At 42.0% G+C, this 25,179-nt stretch overlaps 1 protein-coding gene across 1 annotated transcript in view; it reads left to right on the top strand.

Moving 5' to 3' along the window:
• The window catches only part of col5a3a (collagen, type V, alpha 3a), a 56,635-nt gene that overhangs the window by 12,724 nt on the left and 18,732 nt on the right, over positions 1-25,179 (top strand). Inside the window, exons 2-26 of the mRNA XM_073493667.1 lie at positions 3,792-3,959; positions 4,400-4,613; positions 5,109-5,271; positions 10,567-10,689; positions 12,157-12,561; positions 14,173-14,292; positions 14,378-14,494; positions 14,603-14,656; positions 14,758-14,799; positions 15,182-15,244; positions 16,857-16,931; positions 17,076-17,159; positions 17,319-17,375; positions 17,700-17,753; positions 17,855-17,908; positions 18,037-18,090; positions 18,687-18,740; positions 18,982-19,035; positions 19,590-19,634; positions 20,900-20,953; positions 21,143-21,187; positions 21,445-21,498; positions 22,078-22,122; positions 22,504-22,557; positions 24,767-24,811. Coding sequence (XP_073349768.1) covers positions 3,792-3,959; positions 4,400-4,613; positions 5,109-5,271; positions 10,567-10,689; positions 12,157-12,561; positions 14,173-14,292; positions 14,378-14,494; positions 14,603-14,656; positions 14,758-14,799; positions 15,182-15,244; positions 16,857-16,931; positions 17,076-17,159; positions 17,319-17,375; positions 17,700-17,753; positions 17,855-17,908; positions 18,037-18,090; positions 18,687-18,740; positions 18,982-19,035; positions 19,590-19,634; positions 20,900-20,953; positions 21,143-21,187; positions 21,445-21,498; positions 22,078-22,122; positions 22,504-22,557; positions 24,767-24,811 — 2,297 coding nt within the window. The remainder of the gene's footprint in view (positions 1-3,791; positions 3,960-4,399; positions 4,614-5,108; positions 5,272-10,566; positions 10,690-12,156; positions 12,562-14,172; positions 14,293-14,377; positions 14,495-14,602; positions 14,657-14,757; positions 14,800-15,181; positions 15,245-16,856; positions 16,932-17,075; positions 17,160-17,318; positions 17,376-17,699; positions 17,754-17,854; positions 17,909-18,036; positions 18,091-18,686; positions 18,741-18,981; positions 19,036-19,589; positions 19,635-20,899; positions 20,954-21,142; positions 21,188-21,444; positions 21,499-22,077; positions 22,123-22,503; positions 22,558-24,766; positions 24,812-25,179) is intronic.

Below are 25,179 nucleotides of genomic sequence, written 5' to 3'. Positions count from 1 at the left end.
AGCAAGTTCACATCTGAGGGTAGGGTGGACACTGTTAACGTTTGACCCATATTGGTACTGGTACCTTGAATACGGTAACAGTACCCAATGGTGCCTTTTTTTCCCACTTAAAAAACAAAACAAAAACCCAAGTCCAAACTTCTCGGACGCAGTCAGTGGCTGATTTTTAGCCAACGCTAAAACAAAAATGCTAAAGTAAGGTCAACCAACACGGTGAAAAAAATATCTCCAACAACAAATTTTCTAACTAGCTTATTAATTACCTGAAGTTGTCGATGCCACACTTGAAGTTTTGTCGTCCAAGGAGGGTTCATATTCTTTGGTGCTGGCTGCAGGTGTGCTAGTGTTCAGGCTTAAAACACGGTACGCTCTTCAGCTTTTAGATATATTTTGTGTTTAGGCGGTGTTTCCTGGGGCTAGACTTGTTGCCCTCACTAGCTTTGCATTTTGCATTAGAAATATTTCACTGGGCGTTGCCAAAGTTGCCAAAAGTTGAAAAGTGGAACTTATAATCGAACATGGTTCACCATGATGCCGACTCACTGTGAGTTGATCATGCTGGGTGACGTAGTCCCGCTCTCTCTCTCTCTCTCTGGCACTGATTGATTTAACGTAAATCTGCACACAGTAATATAAAGTTCAGTATCCAACCCTACAGCAGGGTTCTTGAATATCTTGATCACCTTTCTGTTCTTCCACTATTCGTACCTTTCTCCTGAGGCAACACATTCTGACAGGTGAGATAAGGACATGTTCACCACAAAGCCTAATGAGATGCAAGCAAAGCCTGCACAGACAGTCAGTGCTGCAGGATAGGTGATAAAGGCTGCAAAAATTGGCACAGTTACTGTGACATAAATGAATCCAAAGCAGGGGATAGATTACTTTCTTTTATTGATTGTTGGATTCAGACTTCATTTGGCCAGCTGCCATTGGCCTGAAGCTCCAGAGTCAGGGGTGGTGGAGTTGAAACGTTAAAACAGTGGAAACTCTACAGAAACTTGTTTGTATTTTATGTGGGTCATTGTTGTATTCATCAGCCTTTTGATGAGGATTGCATCCTTCTGGCCAACACAGGTTTTTCCCATGTCCTCCGAATCAGTTTGCCAAACCTCAACAGTTTATTTTGCACACTTAGGTGTGGGATGCCTATTATTTCCTGCACATTAAACCGACAGATCGCTGTGAATGCAGATCCTTTTTTGGAGGAATTTCTGTGGCTTGTCTCAGATTTCTCCCTTTGGCATTGTTGCACATTTTGACCGTTCTCTGTTGTCTTGAGAGTTTCAGGGGTCAACAGTCCCCTGTCAACACATAGCTGGAACATGTTTAGAAATGGGCAACAGCTATCTCTAAAACTCATCATGGTTGAGACAGATGCAGTTTTTGTGGGGTGCATTAACATTTTATCTTTGGATTGCTTGAAATAAAGAACTTCTGCTTAAAAGTTAATTGTGTTAGTTTGTTTTGAGGCCATTCTGTCAGGTGCTGTTCCGGATGGGTTGACAGAAACCCAAGAATCCTGTATAATTAGACCCATGCTGCTTTAATTTAGAATATTATTCAGACTGTTCCAAACATCTCTGTCTTATGACCTCTCTTCCTCCCTGTGTGAGTATGTATGAGAGAAACAGATAGATAGACAGAGACAGATAGAGGCAGAGTTTACTGGTTTTAACCTTTGACTAAGACACAAACTTTCAACTTTGCTTTCCTAAAGGAAATTGATATTAAACAAGGCCACAACAGAACTACAAAGAGCTCACTTGGGATCAGACAAAAGCAGAGACACTCCCACCAATGCAATTAAATACAAACATTAAGGATTAAGAACCAGACATGATGTAAATTGCAAAGTAAGGATTAAGTGCTCTGACAGAAATAGATTGAGCTTTAAGCTACAAGAATTAAAGATACTCTTGTCTCATCTTTGCTTCTTTGCTTCTGAAGTGGCAGCATGATTAGGGATTTTATGGATGCAATGAGCCTTTTTGATGACCTTTTAAAGGTAAATATCATGAAGGTGTGTTTGTGAACACATTCACTTTCCTGGCCAATTTAACCAGAATTGTCAATCTATTTAATTTTATCAGGTGACCATCAGACCAAAAGACAAAAAGACTTCAATAAAACATTGCACACTGAAAATTCATCTTTCTTAAAAAAAGAAGTAAAACTAGACCGTCTTGCACGTACAGACAGCGTTAATTGAAAACAATGTCAGTGTCCTTTTGCTCGATCTAAGTGAGGCTGACTGGGCTCTGACCTTTTAAAGTCAATAGATACCTTATTCCTTGACATTTAGTTTTTGTTCTTGTCATGATGGCAAGAGCGGATTTGAAAATGATCCTAAATGACTGTGTGTGGGTGAACATTTATTGGTACCACTTGTACATATTACAGCCTGAGGATTCTTTTGTTGGAGGCCATCAACTTCTGAAATTATTTAATTCACACAGCTTGTTTATGGCTGTGTAAATTCAGAATTTAAGCCCTGAGGTCTTAAATACCTTTAGATCTGTACCCTAATGTTTTCCATTGTTGGAGCCCAGCTGTAATTCACAGCTTAACCTATTTACAGCCCCGTTGCCATGCTAGGGGACTGAGAGTGTGAGCTCTCAAAGCTGCTTGGAATAAATGGCCTCTGCTTTGCAAATAAATAATGCCATAAAATGCAACGCAGTGTTTTTCTGCGAGCAATGTCTGGGCAACGGTAAACTCTCTCCACATGTTTAATTAACAAGGAGAATAAAAGGCGAGCTCTGTATGAGCGGCAAGTGCTGCAGGAGGCAATTTGGGTTTAGGATCCTCATTTCAGATGCCTGGAATGCTAAGTGCTGAGTTGCTCCAAACAGGCTCTCTCTAGCAGCTGGTGGGAGACTTGCTGCGCACAAAACTCTGATCCTGGCTAATGCTCACGGCAGCGCTTTATCAACAGAACATCCAATAACATGACCAGCAGACTGCAAATAAAGCACAGGCCCGTTGTAATGAGAGAGAGAGAGCCCACACTGTGGGATGTCTTATATCTGCAGGGGCAACAGTTGCTGTGCAAATTTGCATAAATTGAAACTGTATATTTGTACAACATACAAATCACCATCTTATCAATTAATGAGCTCAGTTTTCCTGTTTCATGAGAATACTCTCAACTATCTTGATAGATATTGAATTTGACCCTATTTATGCCAGTGCAGTGTTAAAATTGTGATAAATGTGAAGCGGACATATTGTTCATATCTCTGGTGCTGGCTGAGCGGTGTGCAGGTGTCAGCTGTCAGGTGTGCTGCAGCAGGATTACGGGTTAGGCTGTGTACCACCCCTATCCTATAATAACACCCACAGAAGCCTGGCCACCTGCCGCCACATCTCAGAGGAGTTCGTCTCTTCCGACTCCGAGGAAGCAGGAAGCCTCCGCAGTTTAAGACCAGCTTCCAGCCGCACTAAACCCTGCTCTTCGGCTCGGTAACAACCAGCACTTAAATGAGCCAGACAACAAAGTGTTGTCACACTGGCAGAGCTGAAGTGTTAGATTGATGTGACTGAAAGCATGCCATCTGCCACAAGCTTCACCCTATCATGAGTAGCTTTTACACTAGAAGCAAGAGGAATACAGACTACAGGAGCAGGACGTCAGCTTATTTAAAAGCATGTAAACAATGTGTTGTTTAAAGAGAAAGAATTAGTGACAGTCAGTGAGCATGAAATAAAAAGAAAACACCACATTTCTTCAATCTGCTCAATAACTATGTGCATATGGGCTGTTTTTTCTTTCTCTCTCTCCATTTCAGCTAATCCCATCGATGTTCTACGAGTTCTGGAGCTGTCAGAGAACATGGAGGGGGTGTCCTTGGAGGCTGGTCTCTGCACCAGCAGGAGGGGCATGGAGGAGACGGATCTGGCCTACAAGATAGAAAAAAAGATCCAGCTCAGTGCTCCCACCAAGCAGCTCTTCCCTGGTAGTGAACTTTATTCCTATGAGACCACATACAGCATAGCCTCCAGTCCCATGTACCCACTTGAGGATTTCCAAAAATGGCAAAAAGCACTCAAATATGTCACTTCTGAGAGGGATTCTTCTTTGTGTAAAACCCTAAGAAGTTTGACTTTGAACTCCCCTTTCCCCTCCTCATGGGTGTTCATTGCTTTCATGGGCAATATTTTTCATCATTATTGTCTTTACTCAGGTCTCTGTGGCAGCGGGGGGTGGCTGCGTGTTATAAAAATATCTGCTCCCTGCTGTGCTGCGTCTTGTATGACTTAAGAGCACCTCTCTCCTCTCCTCTCCTCTCCTCTCCTCTCCTCTCCTCTCCTCTCCTCTCCTCTCCTCTCCTCTCCTCTCCTCTCCTCTCCTCTCCTCTCCTCTCCTCTCCTCTCCTCTCCTCTCCTCTCCTTCCAGATTCCAAATTTCCCGAGAATTTCTCCATGATGACTACCGTGCGAGCTAAAAAGGGCTCCCAGTTCTTCCTGCTGTCAGTGTACGATGTTCAGGGGGTGCAGCAGCTGGGACTCGAAGTGGGTCGTTCACCTGTCTTCCTGTATGAGGACCAGCATGGGCAGCCCACACCGGAAATGTACCCCATCTTCAAGAAGATCAACATGGCTGACGGAAAGTATGTAGTTTCAGTGGCTTTAGGTCCTCCGTTAGAGCAGATTTTAATGAAGTATCTCCCCCTTTGTTGATTTGACAGCACGCTGTATCTGATGTGCATGTTCAGTAGATTCGATTCACCATCACTGTGTAATTTATATTAACTTAAACAAGCCTTAAAATCTGAGGCGGGCCTCACATTTATGCAGTTTGATTCATACTCAGTCCGTGTTCTTGACCTTGAGTGACCCTAAAAGGAATAAGATGCTTGTGAAGAGCTTGCAGCAATGATTTGACTTGATCAAAGGAGTTAAGGAAATCAAACCTTCACAGTCTCAGGCTCAGAGGCACTTGTGTTTTGCTTGACTTGAAAGAAGTGTGAAACTGCTCTTTGCATCACCGATTCAGCTGGGCGACAGGCTTATCTTCAGACACAAAATACCTCCACCACTACATTTTCACAGTACCTCCCTCCCAGGCTTAACTGTCAATTCTCACTCTCACTTTCTTCTTGCAGATGGCACAGGATAGCCTACAGTGTTCAGGACAAGTCTGTGACCCTCTTCTTGGACTGTGAGAAGGTAGAGACCCTGGATCTGCTGCGAGGGGACAACGCCGTCGTCAGCACAGATGGTGTCACTGTGTTTGGGACAAGGCTGCTCGATGAAGACGTATTTGAGGTAGGACAATATGAAAGCATATAATCAGTTGTTTTGATTTGGTATTATACTCTCTCACACGCACACATGCATTAAATGTAGCTGAAGTTTCAACAGGTGTGGTTGGGAAATTAGTAAGAAGAATAACAAATTTGAATACATATTGGACTGACCTTTTTGTGCATTGAGATAGACAAAGGAGGTAAATGAGAGTCAGCATCATGTGAACTTGTGTTATTAGAGATGTAGGTAAAACCACGGGAGACTGTTCTGCTTGGGTAATATGCATTGCCAATGAAATAAATCATCTGACAAGGCGCTGTGGGAGAACGTCCTGATGACCTTGTTTTCATTTGTAGGACTTTTTTCTTTCTTGCTTTATTTGTCAGCCTCTTTGTCACTCTCAGAACATTTCTATAGCCTGTTGAGTGGAGTGAGGATTTGGACATTTTCCTTCTTACCTGTTATGATATTTATCCATCCAGATTGTTCTGGTGTGAGTTGCCAAGTTGGAGATGTCTGCCGTCTCTCGAATATGTTTAAACTAGATGTCAAAGCGACAAAACAACATTTTACTCAACAGCAATGTCTCTTTCCAGAATTCATGACTTACTCAAGATTATCCTCAGAGCTTGTTGTCAGAAGTCACATGTAGGAACTATTTTCTCCTGAACTATACCCTCCAACCGTGTCGGGAGGAAGTGTGCATCTACTCATGGACGCTGCAGGATGTAAACATTAATGGTGTCCTTGGAGGCTAGATAAATTGGCTTTTTTAGCTAGCCTCTCATCCATGGGTTCTAAATCTAAATCTCTTCCATCTGTGCAGTGATAGAGTTGGCAGTTCTAGTTCCTACATGAAACTGCTCACAACAAGGTCTGTGGATTATCTTGAGTAACCGGGTCATGATTTCTGGGAAGAGACATTGCTGTTGAGCACCACAAGCCGAGTGCCATCTAGTTCCATTATATTGGAGACAAGGCAGACATCTCTACGGCCAATACATTTAAAACTCGGCAACTCACACTTAAACAATCTAGATGGATAAATAGCACTACGGGTAAGGGAAAAATCCATATTTTTGACCTTTAAAATTTCTTGTCAGCGTCTGACGCATTTAATGAATCAGCATATACATAATATTGCCTGATATATAGAGCGTGATATGGTGGGATAAGCAGAATAGAATTAGATTTCGGAATCCCCCTACCTTTAAAGCTGCTAATGAAAAGATTTAAAAGTAAAAACATGGTTCCAGAGGCTTTGGGGTGACAGAGGTCTGCTGTCAATCACCTGCTGCAGGAACAAAGCAGAGCCGAGGAAGAGAGGTGTTTGGGAGAGAGTGGGGAGGAGGGGACGTGCTGTTCAGACATGCCCAGCTTCATCATTTCCATTGCAAAGCCAAGAAATGACACATTCTCTTCGCTTTTTGGATTATTCACTAAAGATATGTTGGCTATAGATGTATTGATGTGGCCAGCTGTGTATTGGGACATTAGGAAACATGATTGACTCTGAGTGTGTGTAGCTTGGTCACATCTTGTGATTGTTAGGGCTCATCCTCTTGCAGGAAAATACATGCTTCTTGTTTTTTAAATCACTAAGTAGCAGGAGACACAGATAAAGTCATTCCAAACTGTGAAAAATCGGACTACTTGATCCGAGCATTTGAATATATCTGCATTACCACTATATGGACAATGTGCATCATTGTGCTGGGAAAAATGTAGGAAAACCAAGATTCAAACCAGTGGTTCCAGTTCCTCTTTTCCTCTGCAATAACCTTTATTGTCATAAGCCATTCTCTGTGCTTCACATGACAATATGCAACCCCTGCTCCATTGTCATTCCCAATGAGGCTCCACTTTAAATCTCTGGCCCACAGCATGAAATAGAGATCAGCATGAGCCCCTTCACCCTGCCATGTCCGCGGGGCTCTGTGTCTCCTCAGCAGTGGAGCAAAGAAGGAAAAGGAAAGATAGACAGTGATATAAGGTACAGTCAAGTTTAGAGAAATGACCAACCTCCTTTCCCTTCAGTGTCCTAAGAATACCGCAGTCTGCTAAAGGAAACATATTGTTAACCTTTACAGAGGGAGGATTGTTATCACTCCCTTTTGGCCTAATAGGCAGAAACCACAGCCTTCTTCACGTTCGCCAGGAGAAAACCAGATGTCCTCAGTCCTGACAACACCTACCGCCTTTGGGTTTTGCGTGTGTCGTCAATAACTACCTTCCACACATTAACTTTACAGTGACTTAACCTCAGTTGCCCCTCCCATCAGGCTGTACATTACTCTCTGCTCTCCTCCTACACTTCCCCTCTCAGATGCTGATAGCCATTCGAGTCTAAATTACTTCATATCCCACTTCACTTCAGAAATTTGTCTCCTTGTGGGCTCTATAAATTTCCCTTTTCAGAAGCAATGGAGACCGATTAATCTTTGGCCTGACTCCAAAAACACTCCCATGCCCTTATTAACATCCCGTGTGGAGAGTTATGACGATGATGATACAGTTTTTGTGGTGATGACTAATAAACTTCAGACTATCTCATGATCAGATCCATCTTTTAGTCTAATTCGTGCACTTTTTGTCCTCATCGTGGTCACGTGTATGGATGTTTGCACTTAGTTTAATCCAGAACTGAGTCTCCACATCTTGTTTTCTTGGAGCATGGGAAAAATCCACCAAAAATCCTGTTGAGAATTCATATTGAAACATGTGATGGTAAGATATGAGTTTCAGTGTGTGCGTGTACAGTATCTATTCACAGCCATACGTCTAGCTGCACATATTTAAGCATCGGTGTCGGACACCTCGGGTGAGGCTGGTACCAGGGGAAAAGAGATTAAGCTGGCTGACCTCTGGGCCTCTGTTCCCAGGCCCTGGTTCTGGGGGTGGAGGTCAGTGTTCCGGCCCAGTTCTCCCAGCGTGGGAGCTCAGCGTGAGAGCATGGGGACTGTGGTCAGCCACTAATGTCTCTATTGCTTCCAGATTTTCTACAAATGACCACAGAAGTTTGGTGTTCAGACTCAACACTCTGCTTGCTTTCGCACTAAAGCAAACATCAAACTGTCCACAAGTCTGGTTGTGCTCCTTCTCAGCTGTTGTGTGCCTCCAACACGCTGACTGCCAAGATAAGACCAGCGCAGCGTTTATTTGTTAGGAAATTCAGATCCTTTCTGTGTCGATTAGTTCTGGAAATAAGAAATGTTTTTGGCTCACTGTAACAGGCATGTTGAAACCATGACTTGTCAAGCATATCATTAAAGGGCAGCTTTATTTGAACGCTTAGCAACCCCATCAATTTACCACACAAATCGTAGAAGCACATTAAATCAGTCATGGTCTGTCTGAGTCATATTTCGCCTTGGGAATGACTTATGTCTGATGGTGGTCAGATGTTTTTGCTTTGTTGTGAGCATCTGTTGCACTTTAAGCAAATGAGGAGCATCAAAAATGCTGTTTCATTACGGTGAGCTTGTTTGCTGTAAACTTGTGGTTGCTCCTTCACCCACGCAGAGACTCTGACTCACAAAAGTACACAAGTTATTTTTTATTTAGAGATTGAGAACTGATTAAGGGGCTGTAAATAAGTCTACAGTACCTCAGATACAGTCTAGATAGTTGTGATTTGGTGAAGCAGTATGACTCTTGGCTAGCAGGCACCAGACACCTTATTGCAGGCAAAGAGGTCACGCTCTGAAACACTAATGAACCTTTGCCAACAGAGCCATGTGCGACCTCAGGCAGGATGTTAGTGAGCCATCACAATTTTGTGGATTCAGCTGAGGTGTTTTTCTTTTCGGCACGTCCTCACATGTCCTCCTTAGATGTCCTTACTGCGTCCTAAATGGAGAATGGCAGAGCACACATGATTTTGGGCAACACTTTACTCGCTGTGTGTTTCGAGAAGTGAGAGCCCCTGCTAGGCAAGAAAAACAGGAAAACTTCTCCTTGAAAGTGTTGCCTTTGATCTCAAATTGAGATTGGATTAGATTGGATTAACTCCCTGTTGCCTTTCTCTCTCACTCTTTCTCTCTGCCTCTCACCTTAGAGTGCTATAATTTCCTTTGCTTGACACTGGCTTTTGGCCAAAACAGGAAGAAAAAAGGATAAGTGGATAACAGCTCCTTTCATGTTTGGTGTATTAAAGCATAAATGACTGTTTCAGGAGTCTTTTCCTTTTCCCTTTCCTTTTGTGTGTGGTGATCGGGACTTTACGTAGACATGCATTGCTGATATGGCATGATGCGAGCTGTGTTAGAAGACATGTGCTGATGGCGGGTAACAGAGAAGCGATGTTTTGATTTATTTCACCTCTGGCCGCTAAAGCCTAATTAAAGAGATTACAATGGGACTATAATTACCACAACATCAAGCTGTTGATCTGACTTGATTTATCACAAATGGCTGCCCGGCTGTCCCTGGATAATGTTTCACCAGGCAATATGTTTGCAACGGCCCGTCAGTTACACAGATTCGTATCGCTAATGTAATCTAAACCTTGTCAAACACTGTGCGATGGGGCTGCCGGCATTTTATTTATACTAAATTACTTTCGTACTTGTGTCTCAAAAAGAATTAACACTGCAGCTAACGATTATTTGCACCTACATATAAGCTTTTGGATTTATTATTTCAGTCATTATTCAACTCTGACAAATGCACATTGTAATTTATTTGAGCCAAAGTTGTTTTTTTAAAGTCAAATGTAACAGACAAAATAATCTATAAACCATCATGTTCAGTATTTTACAATTTGTACTTTAATACATCAGCTGACAATCAACTCCAGCACTGCAAAGCATTATGTAATGGTATAATGTTGACAGAACAGACGACAAGAGTGATGTTGAGTGTAATGTCATTAAAGCCAGCAGAGGCTCTGGGCTGTGTGCTGCAGGGTCCAGCAGTGCTGTCTCTGTGCATGTTTGTGTGTACACACTGGCTTTTCCTCCAGGGCAGGATGGGAAGTTAAAGGTCCTGACAGGGGGGTGAGAGAGAGCTATTTGACCGCTCATGTACACAATCAGGCCCCTTCTGGAGTTATGGGAACACAAGGAAGCGACAGTCAGAAGCAATTGTAGCAGTAGTGACAGTTTGATGATACTACTCTATTAAACTTGCTTTATATCTAAGTGTTCTGGCAGCTGTGTTGCTCTCAGAGTGTCTGTGGTGGTGCAGTGTATTTTTAAAAGTGCAGTCCACTGTATAGATATACTCCAGTGAGATGATTTTGCTTTACCTATATGACTGGCTTTATAACATGATATCCGTCTGTCTCTCTGTCCACTTTCTGGTTTATTTCAGGGAGAAATTCAGCAACTACTGATTCTGGAGGACCCCCAGGCCGCTGCCAGCTACTGTGTAAACTACATACCAGACTGTGACTCTGCTTTGCCCTACAACAGCCAAGCCCTGGGGCTGCAGGAGGTCAGTACTGCCAACGACAGGAAGCAATTCCAGTGGGAAAAACCCATGCAAATGTTTGTAGAGGTCCTCAACAGTTGATATGATGAGGTGTAGCTTTAGGTCACCTCAGTTACCTGCAGAGATGCAGCTTGTATTTTTTACTGTTTTCATTCAGTTCTAGTTTCTTTGTTTTCCCACATTTCCTTAGACATTATCAGCTCCTTTTGGCTGCTAAAGTGGGCTTGCAGAACTCCTAGCTTCACATCCGGCCAGTTAAAGCAAGAAAAGTTTGCTTATCAATAGACCTATGTGTCCCTAAGACCTCTATGATTTACAAGCAGACAACACCTCGGCCAAAAAGAGGTCTGAGTAGTGCAAACGAAGTGAGTGTTTGCAAAAAGAGACTTGAGAGATTAAGACAGAACAGGCCATCAGTCAAAGGAGAAGTGTCTTCTTTCAAACACCGCCAACAGTGGAGCATTGTGAGGGTCAGTTGTTACTTTGGCAAAGGACACGCACACATAGACACACATAGAGACACACACACACATAGAGTCAGGAGCAGATAACTCAAACATGATATAATAGCTTTTCACCTCCTCAAGGCATGCATAAAAATGAATAAATCATGGATGTGAATTACTGTATATTTCTCTGGAGGTGTGTTGAAGATATAGAGATGAGGGGAAGGAGGCAGGCAGAGGAATAGAAGCAGAGAGATGTGAGTGTGTGTGTGGCTGGGCCTCAAGGAATACACAGTTTTAACTAAACAATTAAATGTCTTATCTATGTGTCTATTTTTTATGTATGCCACAAGCATAGACTCGAATGCATATACACTCAAGTGAGTCTGCACGCAAACGTGATCGCTGATAATGCTCCAGAGATGATTCACTAATGGTCGTGTGAGGTCATTCGGATAGTGATCCAGCTGGACCTTACAGAGCTACAGCTGAGCAATGAGTTCTGAATCCAGAACATGTCAACATCTGTCACCCCACTGACCTACTTCCCATCATTCTCCCTCACACACTTACCCTGTTTACAAGTGGATCTAATTCACGTCTGGTGTCTTTCACAGACTGGACCTTCTTAGCGTCCTTTTCAGGCAGAGCCCATTCGTATCCCTGACATGCAATGGAAATCATTTAGGAGAATGACACAACCCATATTTGCTCACTTGCTAGAGCACACTAAGAATTAGCACCTCTGTAGGATCATAGACAGGGTGACCTCTGACCACACAAGCAAATATGTCTTGTGCTTTGACAAAGAGGAAATAGCTCTGCATTTGTTTGCCCCTTCTCATTTGATGTTTGCTTTAGGTTTTTACCAGCTCAGTGGCAATCACAGTATGTATCTACTGACCCTTTAAGGACCTGCATGCATCACTTCACTGTTGCAGGATATTTCCTTTGTTGTATTTTCATTGTCATCAGTCTGTGTTTTTTCTCCATCCTCCACCTCACGTTCCCTTTTTCATAAAAGAACTCCCAACTTGCGTCTGATGCCTTAGTGCAAAGTGACCAGCCCGATGAACCAAAGGAGCACTCCAAAAAGGACAGGAAAGGCAAAAAGAAGAGGGACAAGGGCTCTAAAGGCAAAGGCAAACGCAAAGGCAAGGGCAAGAAGGGATCCAGAAAGAAAAAACATGAAGAGGCTGCTCTTGAGGACGGTTTCCTCAGAGTGTCCACAACACTGCCTGAGTATCTCTCCCAAGAACCTTTTCAGCCCACAGAGTTGCCAGAAATTAAGAGCACCCTAGAAACTGTCATCCCCACTGAAATCTCCGGCAAGACACTCGTGGAGATGCGCACACATGAACCTGACTCAACAACTGAGGCCCCCACTGTGATGCCCAGTACATTGCCTGAATCAAAGGTTACTGAGGAGGTAGACATGTTTACCTGTAGACGCTCTTCACCCCAACCCTTCGCCTGCTATTTGCAGCTCTAACTGATCACTTCCCTAATACCTCCTAACCATAGTGAGCACCTTTTCCCTCTCCAGCTGCTTACCACCACCAGCACCACCACCACTAACCAGCACCATCCTAATCATCACCTCCTCTACATCCCTACCAGAAAACATGAAGAATACATCTTAAATGAGAATTTTTTGCTGATCTCATTAAATGCATTTCGGCTGCATGTGTTTTTTTTTAGAATGTGCAGTATATTTCCAAAAAACATCGTATGAACGGCACGTAAAGTATATGCCTTCCTATACACAAACCAAGAGAATGAGTATTGTGTTTGCAGTTCATTGAAAGAAGTGAATGTTGTGCTCAGACCATTTAAATCAGACCACAAGTGCTGAATATGAATATGGTATAACAACTGTTTATGAGGGCTGAACAATATGCAAAATAAATCATATCTCATCGTATAATTTAGTGTTGTCAAAAACTGAAAAATCGATAAATATTCTGTCTCGAATATTTAAAACAGTTTCAATACTTTCCCAGTGTTGATTCGCTCGCACCAGCTGTGCTTTTTCTCTCTTCTCCCCGCAAGCGAGTTGACACACACACACACACACCGCTGCAGTACACACACATCTCCCCCACATCTTCTGACTTTAGTAAGATGTAAATTGATTTAGATGCTGTTGTGCTTAACAAACAGTACACAAGCCTTGTTATATTTATCTTTAATTAAAAATCTAAAATTTGATGCCCTCAGTGTTGTTTCCACTGGTATAGACATCGAGTATCAACATTTTTTAAGATATCGCATTGAAGTTAGCAATTCCAATAACGTGACAAAACTACTGTGGTTATTTTGAACGATATTGTGATTGCAATATGAGTCATAATTTTGTGAGAATGATAGTTTTTGCATTTTTATTCTAACTGAAAAAAATATAAAAATGATGATGATGTTTTATTTTTGCTAGTGTCTGTATCAAACAAACATGTTCCCTTATGTCTGGAGGATATGATTTGTAGGCCGGGGCATCTCTGTAGCACCACAATGCTTCATTTATAACGGCATGCTGGTACACATTTTTATCTTTATCAAAAAATTGCAGCTCCTGCGATTTATTGCACTTGACCATATTGCGATTTCACAGATTTTTTGATTAACTGTTCAGCCCGACTGTACATAATTTTTAAAAGTTTTTTTTAGCTTCCCGCAGACACAAACAAGGGATGTTTCCGTATGTTTCCATCATGTTTATTATTTGCTAATTTTTCAAGTGAACTAATTTTTCATGCTCATGCTGTTTCTGTAGCTGTTGCAGTCTCTGCCATGCTGCCACATGAATCTGATGTAGTCCATTAACTAATTACACTCCAGCATTGTAATTAACATGCACACCTGTCAACCTGTATCCTGGATAATCAACACTTTCCCATTAAATCCACTCGTTTTTGCTAACATTCATATTGTCCATTAGAAAATGTGCCTTTACTTGGAGGCGCTGGGTGCTAATAAGACGTGCTCAGTGTCCCCTGGTTCATCTTTGCTATGACTCATTTAAGTGTGTGTTGGCCTGCAGGAGGGCAAGCCAGTGACGAAGCCCATGGTGGAGGAATATGGAGATGACCTTTACGGAGACCTCTATGATGATCTCTCAGTTTCCACGGTAACAGTGGGCCCCAATGTTACTGAATATGAGGTAGGTTTAATGCAAATACAAGGAATGAGAGCTTATTTCAGCATTTACTACACCTATCACTAATGGAGCTTTTCATTCCTAACAGATTCTTGAATATGAAGATTTCAAGAATGACACAGAGTCAGAGTACGAGGAGTACGAAATGTATGAGGACGGCTTTGACTTTGCAGAGCGGGAAAGAGCAGAGACTTGGAATGAAGAGGTAAATCTCAACGTGAACTCATACATCAGATGAGTGGTCACGTCTTCAATTGGCTGTGTCAAGAGATTTCTAACAACCCACATCTATTCATCTGTTCCTCCTTCTCAGGCTAGTCGCAGAGCAGAGAAGGGCCAGAAGGGAGAGCAGGCAATTATTGAACCGGTGAGCTGCTGGAGGCATTCAGAGAATAGTCTTGGAGCTTTAGTTATGAGAAAAGGAGTTAATATTCTCCTAATGTACATTCTATTTGTGCTTGTTTCTAGGGAACATTGGTGGAAGGACCCCCAGGTCTCCCAGGACCCGAGGTAAGCCTGCTCACTGTCTGAAAACATAAGAAACTGTAATTGTACAGGATGTGGCATAATGTAAGACATCAGGATGTAACTGTGGTGTTTTTGGAAAAGGAAACAGGATTTCCCCCCCACCCCAAAATATACCCCTGCACTATGATGCAATGCAAGATGGCACTTTGTAAAGGACAGTTTCATGACATTTTCTACACAACTATTAACACACTATGAAGTGACCTCTGTAGGTACATCATCACATCAAAAGTGAAAAGATTTGACTTCAGAATCACATGAATAAATGAAAAGGGACTGTTGTCAATCACTTTGTTGAAAACTAAGCCACAGTATTGGAACGTTCATTATGTTTGTTTGAGTGCTGTTGATGTTTCCTCCACAGGGGCTCACTGGCCCAGCTGGACCAATAGGTCCTCCAGGACCCAGAGGAGATCCTGGTGAAATGGTGAGTGTGGCTTAGGCCTGGACCTGGACCCATTGGTTAGTTTGACCCCATTTGACCCCTTTACCTGTGGGACAGACTGTAAGTTCGACTGGGAACACAATGTCCTTCTTCAGTCCTGAACTGAATATTGTGGACTTCAGGGACGGATGTTGACTCACACATGTTTGACCTGATTTTCCTGTGTGTGTGTGTGTGTGTGTATGTGTGTGTGTTATGTATTTGTTGATGATTCATCACAATGGAACACATCTGAACACACACGCAAGCTGACAGATGCTCTGTCATTTCCCAGTTGTTGATGGTTGTTATCATTTTGCTTTGCAAAGATGTTAATGATGGCAGCTCATCAGCATTCAGATCCCCACTGAGCTCATCACCTTCAGTCATTGTACCCACGTTTAATATCTATGTACATGGTTCAGGTTCAGCCCATATCACAAACACATACTCTATTTGAAGAGATGCAACAATAAAATGAAGAAATGTAGTATATCTACAAATAATCTCTTTATCCATGGCATTAGAAAGACATGAATGTGGATCACCATCAAGATTCTGCTTGTTTTCAAAAAGTAAACTGATACTGACAAACTGAATCATTGGAATCTATCGTACTGCCTCTTCATGTATTACAGTGTATTGTGTCATGTCTTTACTATCATTATGAACATTCATTTACAGGATTCTTTTTACAGTCTAGTGTAATTGTAATGGCAAGATTATTGTAACCATGATGAAAAATTGACTACTTTGCCCAATTTATATGTCAAATATGTGTTTTAAGACTCGATGTCCTGTACAGCAATAGCTGTCTGGTGTCCCTTGTCAGTCTTACATGTGAAGGTGTCAAAGGCATTGAAAAATAACTGTTTTCTTTTCTTTCTTCTTTCTTTTCTTTTTAACACACATTAGCTGGTCCACCGGTGATTGACTCATATAAATTAGCTCATGTCTTTAAGGCTTTTTGTGATACATTTAGTAGACAATGAACGGTTCAGGTAGAAAATCATAAGCCTGCTGTATCCAACCTTGACAACTCATTTTATTGCACATTCAGAATGATTATTTATATATTTAAAATAGAAATAATAATGTTCACCAAAGAGGTAATTAAACACATTTCCACCGCTGCTTCCCTTTTCCTCACTCAGAGTCAGTTATTTGACATTAGGTATTGATTCATAAAAAAAAACATTGGATCAAATTTATTTTAATCACTAGTGGAGGAATGTATCTCGTCAATTTCTGACCAGTTTGAATACTTATTAGATAACTCTATCAGTAATCTGATGAACCCTTTCTTTATATCCTAATGTTACATCAATTGATTTGTTAAAAATGGATATTTACAATGTGTAAACAGAAGATAAGTGTGTGTGTGTGCAACATGCCCTATGGAAAAGCAAAGGTTGTTTTTACAGTGATTAGATTGGAGGGCTGTTTTTCTCTCTACTTAGGCTCCCTCTCTCTCTCTCTCTCTCTCTCTCTCTCTCTGTCTCTCTCGCTCTGTCCCCCCCCCCCCCCCCCCCCGCTCTCTTACACACATGCAAACACAGTAACACAATACACACAGGAGCTGATGCTTATCCCTTTCCCCGTGCTCTCTCTTCAGGGTCCCCCAGGACGTCCGGGTCTTGCCGGGGTTGATGGGATTCCAGGTCCTCCAGGAACCCTGTTGATGCTGCCAGTAAGACCTTAAAGACACTTGGAGCAATCCTTTTCCCAGTGTGGAGTAGTGGCATGTCCACAAGGGGGGGCTGTGTGACTGAACTTAATTTACATTTGGGGAATCCTGCAGTGGGGACTAATTCCTCTTTCTCATTGTCTCCAGTTCCAGTATGGAGGTGATTCCCAGAAGGGCCCAGTGGTGTCTCCCCAGGAGGCGCAGGCACAGGCTATCCTGCAGCAGGCCCAGGTACATTCAACAGAAATTGTCATTGTGCCATATTATAAGTATCACTTATAAGTGACTGTTAAGATTTAATGCTGTCTGAAGCCCAACTCATTGCATATTAAAAGTCCAAAAGTGCCTTGTGCAGTGTTAATAAATCACCCAGTTGTGTTTTCATTCCAGCTGTCACTGAGGGGACCTCCAGGTCCACTGGGTCTTGCAGGGCGACCAGGCCCACTGGTAAGGCACTCCTCTGACCTTGACCTAATTTGCCTCATCCCTCATGGGCTCCTGCAACCTTTCACTTTAACTTCACATTGTATTTGACCAAGCACAAGCTCCACTCTCTCCTTCCCATCCGAACCTCATCATTATGCACGCTCAGTACATTCAAATAGCTGTGATTGCGAAATCACTGCATGGTTGCAGAAATGAACAGATCTGTGCGATGATTTGTTCTAAGCTCATTTATATTTTGTTTGTTTGATTCTAAGTTTGAGTAAAGAGTTGAATTACTCCTGTACACGATGTCATGCTTGAATAATTCTTGTTTTTATTTTGCAGGGTTTTCCTGGTCCCACTGGGCTCAAAGGAAACAGAGGAGACAACGGCCCTACTGTAAGACCAGACAGTACTATCTTCAATCATATCGCTCTTTCTTTTTGCCACACTTTTACACCTTTTTCTATTTGTCTTGCTCTCTTTCTTTTCTCATATAGGGACCGCATGGGTTGCCAGGCCCTCCAGGAATTAATGGAAAGCTAGGAAAGAGGGTGAGATATCTTGAGTGTTGCAAGTCTCCACACTGAGAACCCCTGTACCTGCATCTTGTTTTAAAAGCATACTGTGCCTGATGTACTATAAAGAAAAAACAATTTCAACTGGTTTGTGTGTCTCATAGGGGCGTGCAGGAGTGGACGGAGGTCGTGGAATTCCAGGTGAAACAGGCACTAAGGTAAACTCTTTGACATCTGACTGCACTGCACTGCTGTAGGGATAAACACAAGAGACAACAAAAGATTTTCTGTTCCAACAAAGTATTTACGTCCTTTCTCCATGTTTAGATGCTAGTTGAGGTGAACAGATGTGTGAATGCAACATTTCCAGTTGTTGAACCATATTACTGATGTTAGGTGTTTATTCAATTTCTTGTTTCCATGAGCACAATACCATGTTAAGGCGGCAAGGTCTTGTACAATAACAAATCTCCCCTTGCAAGTGCAAGACTTTAGGTATCCAGCAGCCCACAGCTTATTATATGTATAGACAACGAGGCAACTCAATACCTAACAGCTGCAGGAAGAGCTTAGTAAATAAATCAGGCTCCCTTGATGCCGGCTCTGACAGAACAGCAGAGTCTTTATCAGTCAGAGCAGCATTTTAACAGACCTACAGCTAATCTGAAAGCTCCCTCTCCTCAACACATACTCAGAGCAGATGGGAGGCTCTGCCAGGGGAGACGCTCTCAGTACAATTCAGCTAATTTTTACACATTTCCGTATGTGTGTGTGTTTCAGCATTTAATTCACTTGCTTCTCTTTTACTTTTCAGGGTGACAGGGGTTTTGATGGCTTGCCAGGTCTCCCAGGAAACAAGGGACACAGAGTAAGTTACACTTAACGCTAACTTACCGTTGTCACTGTGTTCACTCAGTTGTACGGATACTAACACACCAGCACGTCACACATCATGTGGCAGATGTTTATTGGCAAATTAAGATCATGATGATTGTTGTGATTCTTGTGACGACAGCGTACGCTAAAAAGCATCTGCTTGATGCTGCTCTGCTATAAACAGAACTGTCCTAAATATCTTGAGGCTTGTGGCTAATGCTTTTATCTTGTAGGGGGACAGAGGAAAACCAGGTCCTTATGGGCCCGTTGGAGAGCCAGGAGAAAAGGTGAGTGCACTGTACTTTGCAAGATTTACTTACCTTACATGCAACAGAAAACACATCCTGCAGCAGGGCTTTGTTTATCAAAATCTTTCCATCATGCGAGGTTATAAAGGGAAAACTTTCCAGACCAATGAATCAATTCTACAAAGCATTTAATGGTAAAGCACCACAGATCAAAGCAGGCGTCACTGAATTGAAGTAATAAACTCCTGAATTTGTTAATTCCACTATGCTGGCCTGAGTTTATTCAGTGCCAAGGTTTGCAAAAGAAATGAAAGTGACGCAGTGCATTCCTGACACAAAATTGAAAATATGGAAGATAGAAGGTCTGTCAAGATAGTATCAATCCATGCAGGCAGGCGGGTGAAGTTTAGAGAGCGGTCTATTAGTCTTAGCTCGAAGATAGTTGAGCCTTATCTGTCAGGCAGTGAATTTCTTTAATGAGCTATTTTCACAGATTATGTCTGTTGGGATATAAATGTATCCACGCCTGAGGTTGACTTGGAGAGGTGTATGTGATGTATGTGTTGAATCTGTTTCCATCTTTGTTATTTTAGGGATCTGATGGACCTGTGGGGCCAAGAGGGCAACCAGGCGAACCTGTGAGTAACCACATCTGGAAGGATATAATGCTCCCTCATAACACACGGACATCACACCATACAGTTACATCATCAAAATATTGTTGTTTGTTGGTTTTTCTACATTTAAAATACTTGATGTAGTGTAGAGGATGTATTTATCAGGTCTGTGCTTCAGGCTCTCAGAGAAACGATAACACAAAAATCTTTTTCTGAGTGCAGAATCACAGAAATTAGGATTTCCGAAAACAAACCCTAAAGGGATTTAACTGGATTTATGCCAAAATCTCACAGAAGAACTCACAGAAGTACAAAATTTACTGCTCATAGAAAAACACTGCACAATATCTTACATACAGCCAATATGAAAAACTAGGACGGTCAAACCATATTAATGCATTACTGCCGCAGTGTTCAGCCTAGCATTAAGAGAGAAAAGGTCACCACCATTGTAGGCACAAACATTTACAATGGTAGTATCTAGGAAGTAACCTTGGATCATGGATCCAAAGATCCTAAGAGTTGTCATTCTGTGTAACTCAGCTGTGAACACTGTTTGATTGGTTATGACTCGCACTCCATATTTCTCCCAGTAGGTGAGGTTGGGGCTCAGCATGGTTCTGTCCCTCCAAATGAATCACCTAGTACTGGAAGAAATAGAGTGCCATAAAACTTGTGAAGAAAATCTGTGGTAAACTACAAAGACACAGGAAAGGAGAGGAGTTGGCTATGTTGACGTGTGAGATGGAGCGATGGGAGAAGTGACAGACAAACGCAAGACAGATATTTGGTTGGATGGTGAAAGAGATAAGAGAGATGGAGAGAGGAAAGAGAGAGCGTCGGAGAGGGAAGAGATAAAATCCTGGCCTGAATGATTATATTTCCATATCAATCACTTCCCTGGAGATCACAGATGTGGCTTTGGAACAGGTGGCTTGGCCAGCCTACAAAGAGGGAGGCTGACAAAAACAGAACACACAAACACACTCGCGCAAACACAGGCTAGTGCAGTCTCCGTGACTACCACATAGAAAACCAGATGCGCCCACACACACACTCACATACGCGTACACACACACACATACACAGACACGTACACACACACACACACACACACACACACACACATGTACACACACACACAAACAAAAAAATATATTCTGTCTCTCCTTGTTTTTTCACTGTCTCTCTCCTTAGTTCTGATTTATGATTTAGTATTCATCACTCACTCCATCTCATCATGAATGCAGGTAAGCCGCTGACTATTTGCTGTGTTTTGTCTCCAGGGTCCTCGGGGTCTTGTTGGGCCAAGGGGGCCGCCTGGCCCACCCGGCCAGCCGGTAAGTCAACAACACCTTGATTACAGAATCAGAGCTATTCAGTCCTTTCAACTCTATCAAAGGTCTTCTACTTCATGGAATTATCAATATGTCAACAGGGAAGCTATTGAACAGTATCTCTGTTTTTGATCAGACTTTGACATTTCCTCCATTGTTTTCTGACATCTTGCATGTGTGCATTTTTAACAGGGTATTGGTGGAACTGATGGACCACAAGGTGCAAAGGGCAACCTGGTCAGTCCTGTTACTTTCATAAACACATTATTCAGTAACCATTACTGCCAGTATATACCACTGACAACTATAATATATGTAAAAATTGTTCTATGAAAATTAGTTTGTGGGTAACAGTTTTCTGAAAGTAGTGTCAGCAGCCAGAGTGGCTTAGTGTGGCCTTTCAGCAAACCTGTTAACCAGTCATGTGATGATGAGCTCATGACAAAGATCATGTAGAGGCAGAGTGTGTGACTACCAGTGTCTCTTGTTGTTAGGGTCCAGCTGGAGAGATCGGGCCCCCGGGTCAGCAGGGAAATCCAGGAGTACAGGTATGAAAAACTGTCCTGTCAGTGTGAGAGTTAATCCACTTATTACACATCCTATAAATGTTTTCCAGGCATGCAGACGAGCTTCAGGTGTACACAGTTGCAGGCAGAGAGTTACATAAGCTCAGTTGCTCTCTCTCAATGATGGTATAAACTTTCTGCTTATGATTATTTTTAGATTTTTATTTCAAAGGAAGATTAACTTACTCTTCTATAGGATTAGACAATCATCTCGCCTTTTTACAATCCAACTACATGCCATCATGTCACTAAGTGTATTCAGAATACAAGGCTGTTGTTTTTGGAGATACACGGTTTTCACCGGACAACAACAAAATGTAATTTTAAAATAGAATCAGAGATATTACAGTCATATAAAGAAGATGTAATAATGTTTCCAGTTTCCAGCATGTCAACAATCCACCCCATGCCCCAGCTCATATGCACACACACTGCTCACAAGTCTTACATACACACATAACAATATGCACACATACACACAGACTAGAGCAGAAACCTCAACTCCCAGCCTTCTCCTAGTCTTTTGACACTTAACCTGATTGATGCTTTGTTCTGGTCCAGGGCTTGCCTGGTCCTCAGGGTCCCATTGGAGTGCCAGGAGAGAAGGTAGGTAGCATGTCTCTCACTTAATTTCAGAATTAAAGCTGTGACCTTGCGACCCCTGTCATCGCATTCCCGGGGGAGGCCCGCTGAGCTGGAGAGTACGGTCCAACCTCTTCTGGCTCCTATTCAGACCAGACAGAGCTAGACAGGAAATCAATACACAAGAAACACACACAGGCATAACAGACACTATGGACGGCCTTGGCCGGTGCACGTCAAGCTGCTAGACCGATAAAAGAAATAAAAGTGGATTTAGTCATGAATACAATATTTTGTATCAAAGTGGGAAATGTTCTCTGTGGCATAAGTTCAGGTGTTCGATAGTTTTTCATATCTGAAGCTCAACTCCAGTACAGTATTCATGCCTCTCTCTGTCCTATACAGGGTCCCCAGGGGAAACAAGGCATGCTGGGACTGCCAGGCATTGATGGTCCTCCCGTAAGTACACACATACACACACACATACATTGATGCATGTGTTAGCATAAACACACATAAACATGCTCATATCCATGCATTCCTTTGCACATCAAGCATCTATGTACATGTATAAACAGTGTGTTGCTGCTGCTACTTCATCAGCCAACTCAGAGCTCAACTGACAAGATAAGACAAGAGTCTGCACTATTCAAGGAAGGCATTTTGGCACAGGTTGTTGTCAGGTTTTTTTGTTTTTTTTTACAGAATGGATAAAATCATATAGACTTGAATAATTTAGTACAAACAAAGACGTTTATAGACCAGTGATTCCCAGCCAGGGAGTTCTTTTACCCCAGGACTTTTTGCTGTTGCCAGGGGATACTTGGGGAGATTGTAGAATAGCTCAATTGATTTGGAAAAAAAAAAAAAAAGATTTATTAATAATTTTATAAAAAGATAAATCCACATGAGTCAGCTATGGTACTTAATTTGTTGTTATTGCACTTAAGAGTGTCTGAATACTAGCTGCGAGCACATAGAACTGGTACTACAGGTTGAAAGTTTTACAACATGGACCACAAAAGTGTAGCACGAGTATAAAATGATCATACCATTGTAGTTTGAGACAATTAATATTATGTTTAAAGTGATTTGTGACTACTGCTACCAAGTAGGATAGCGATGCGCTTTGGTTCACCTCACACAAACAAGTGGCTCTGTCTCACACACACGCAGCGCCAAGGTTTATTGCAAGGCTGTTACTGCAATGATTCCATTCATGACACAGACAGATTTTTGCCTTTGCACGTCTAACATTTAGCCCATTGTTGCACTGTAGACTAATTAACAGACTGACTTAAATAGAACAGCAGTGCTGTGTCTCCCTCAATGTTGCAGGAGCGCTTGTGAGTGAGTGAAGCTGGGTTGTGTCAAGAAAGTGATGAAGAAGAGATGCAAACTGCATGGTTTTACAGAGGAAAGAGGTTATGGTTTATGATATCAATATAAACTGTATTGTCTCAAGCTGAATCTTGTTCAATAAATCTTACAACGTCAATATATTGCCCGGGTCTAGCTTGAAGTAATGGATATAACTGGTGGTTCTTCATAATGAATCCCTCACTCAGGTCTGCAATTTAAGTATCTCAGGGTTCATATTAATAACAACACACTCAGTTCAAGGACCTATGCTGATAGTCTCTGCTCCGGACTGCAACAGCTGATGTATATTTTACGTAGACTTATGGTCTATGGATCTAAGCAAACATTCATGTTACTGTTTTACCATGCAGTCTTAGACAGTATTATAAGATATAGGATAACAGCCTGGTTTGGTATCTCTTCTGTATAGTTGAAATCACAGATTGCTTGTCTGGTATATGAAAATGATGGAGGTTAAAAATACTCTCCAAGCAATCTACGAGCAGTCTATTATCAGACAGACAAATACTGTCTGATCCAACTCTCACATCCTCCACTTAGAGTTTCAGTTCTTGACCTCTGGTAGAATATTCAGGGTCTCCCAGAGCAGGCTGAACCGCACGGGGTTGTGCAATATGTCACCACTGTCAGAGGGTGTGTGAAAACTCTAACATTGAAGGTTATGTGTTGTTTAGATGTTATTGTGCTTAATTGTACTACTGTATGCTGTTTATGTTTTTATCTTAACTGTGGGACAAAACAGGTTGGGAGTCGCTGATATACTACAATAATAATAATAATGTCCGAGTCTCTATCAGTTATCCAAAGATGGCAAGACCCAGACAGCCAAAACTTTCCAAATAAAATTCCACAAATTGCCGTAGAAACAATCAAACTAACTGTTTGTTAATCTAAAGTAGCCAAGAGGATAAAATTCGGCAACCTACACTTACTGTTGTCTGCCAGTAGGGGGACTCAGGAGGTTTTTTCAGAATTGTGCCAAAGCTGCGTGACATTTAGAAAAGAATGAAACATCTTCTTACATTGAGCCTTTTCTCATCTTACAGAATTCATTTTAGATTGCAGTCAGACACATTTGAATGCATTTCACTTAATGCCCCTTCTATTATTCTGCAAAGCTTTGTGACACACAATGATATTTTCATGGTGTTTTACTCGCAGTGCCGCTGGTGCCTCTTCTTTGTCATTGGTTGGTTGCATTCAGAAATTTCCATCAAGAAGTGATAAAATGATGATGTACTTGCAGCAGTGCTAAGTCAATCTGATTTGTGTTTTCCTGTTTCAGGGTCACCCAGGAAGAGAGGGCCCCCCAGGAGAGAAAGGCATCCAAGTGGGTAACTGCATATCTGAGGCTTGTCTGCTGTAGTGTCATAGCAAGATATCAAAAGTGCAATATCATGCTGTATCTTGCAATCTATTGTAACTGTGCACTCACTCACATTATGTTGCAATAACGCTCATCATTCTAATCACTGTGTCCCGACGATGTCATCATCTTCGTTGTACAAGAGCATTAGCAAATTAGAGTCAGCAGCATGCACTCATCAGAATCTGATGTTATTTTCAGTTTGAAAATACTTATTGACAGTAAAGGTTAGGACACAGTGACTGAGTGCTTATACATATCTGGTCTGAGAAATGCATTTTTCTAGCCTTTGCTTGCTAATACTGAAGAAAAAAAAATGTTATTTTGTCTTT

The sequence above is a fragment of the Pagrus major genome, chromosome 23 (genome assembly GCF_040436345.1).
Source record: "Pagrus major chromosome 23, Pma_NU_1.0".
Classification (NCBI taxonomy): Eukaryota; Metazoa; Chordata; class Actinopteri; order Spariformes; family Sparidae; genus Pagrus; species Pagrus major.
This window is presented reverse-complemented; position numbering and strand designations above follow the sequence as displayed.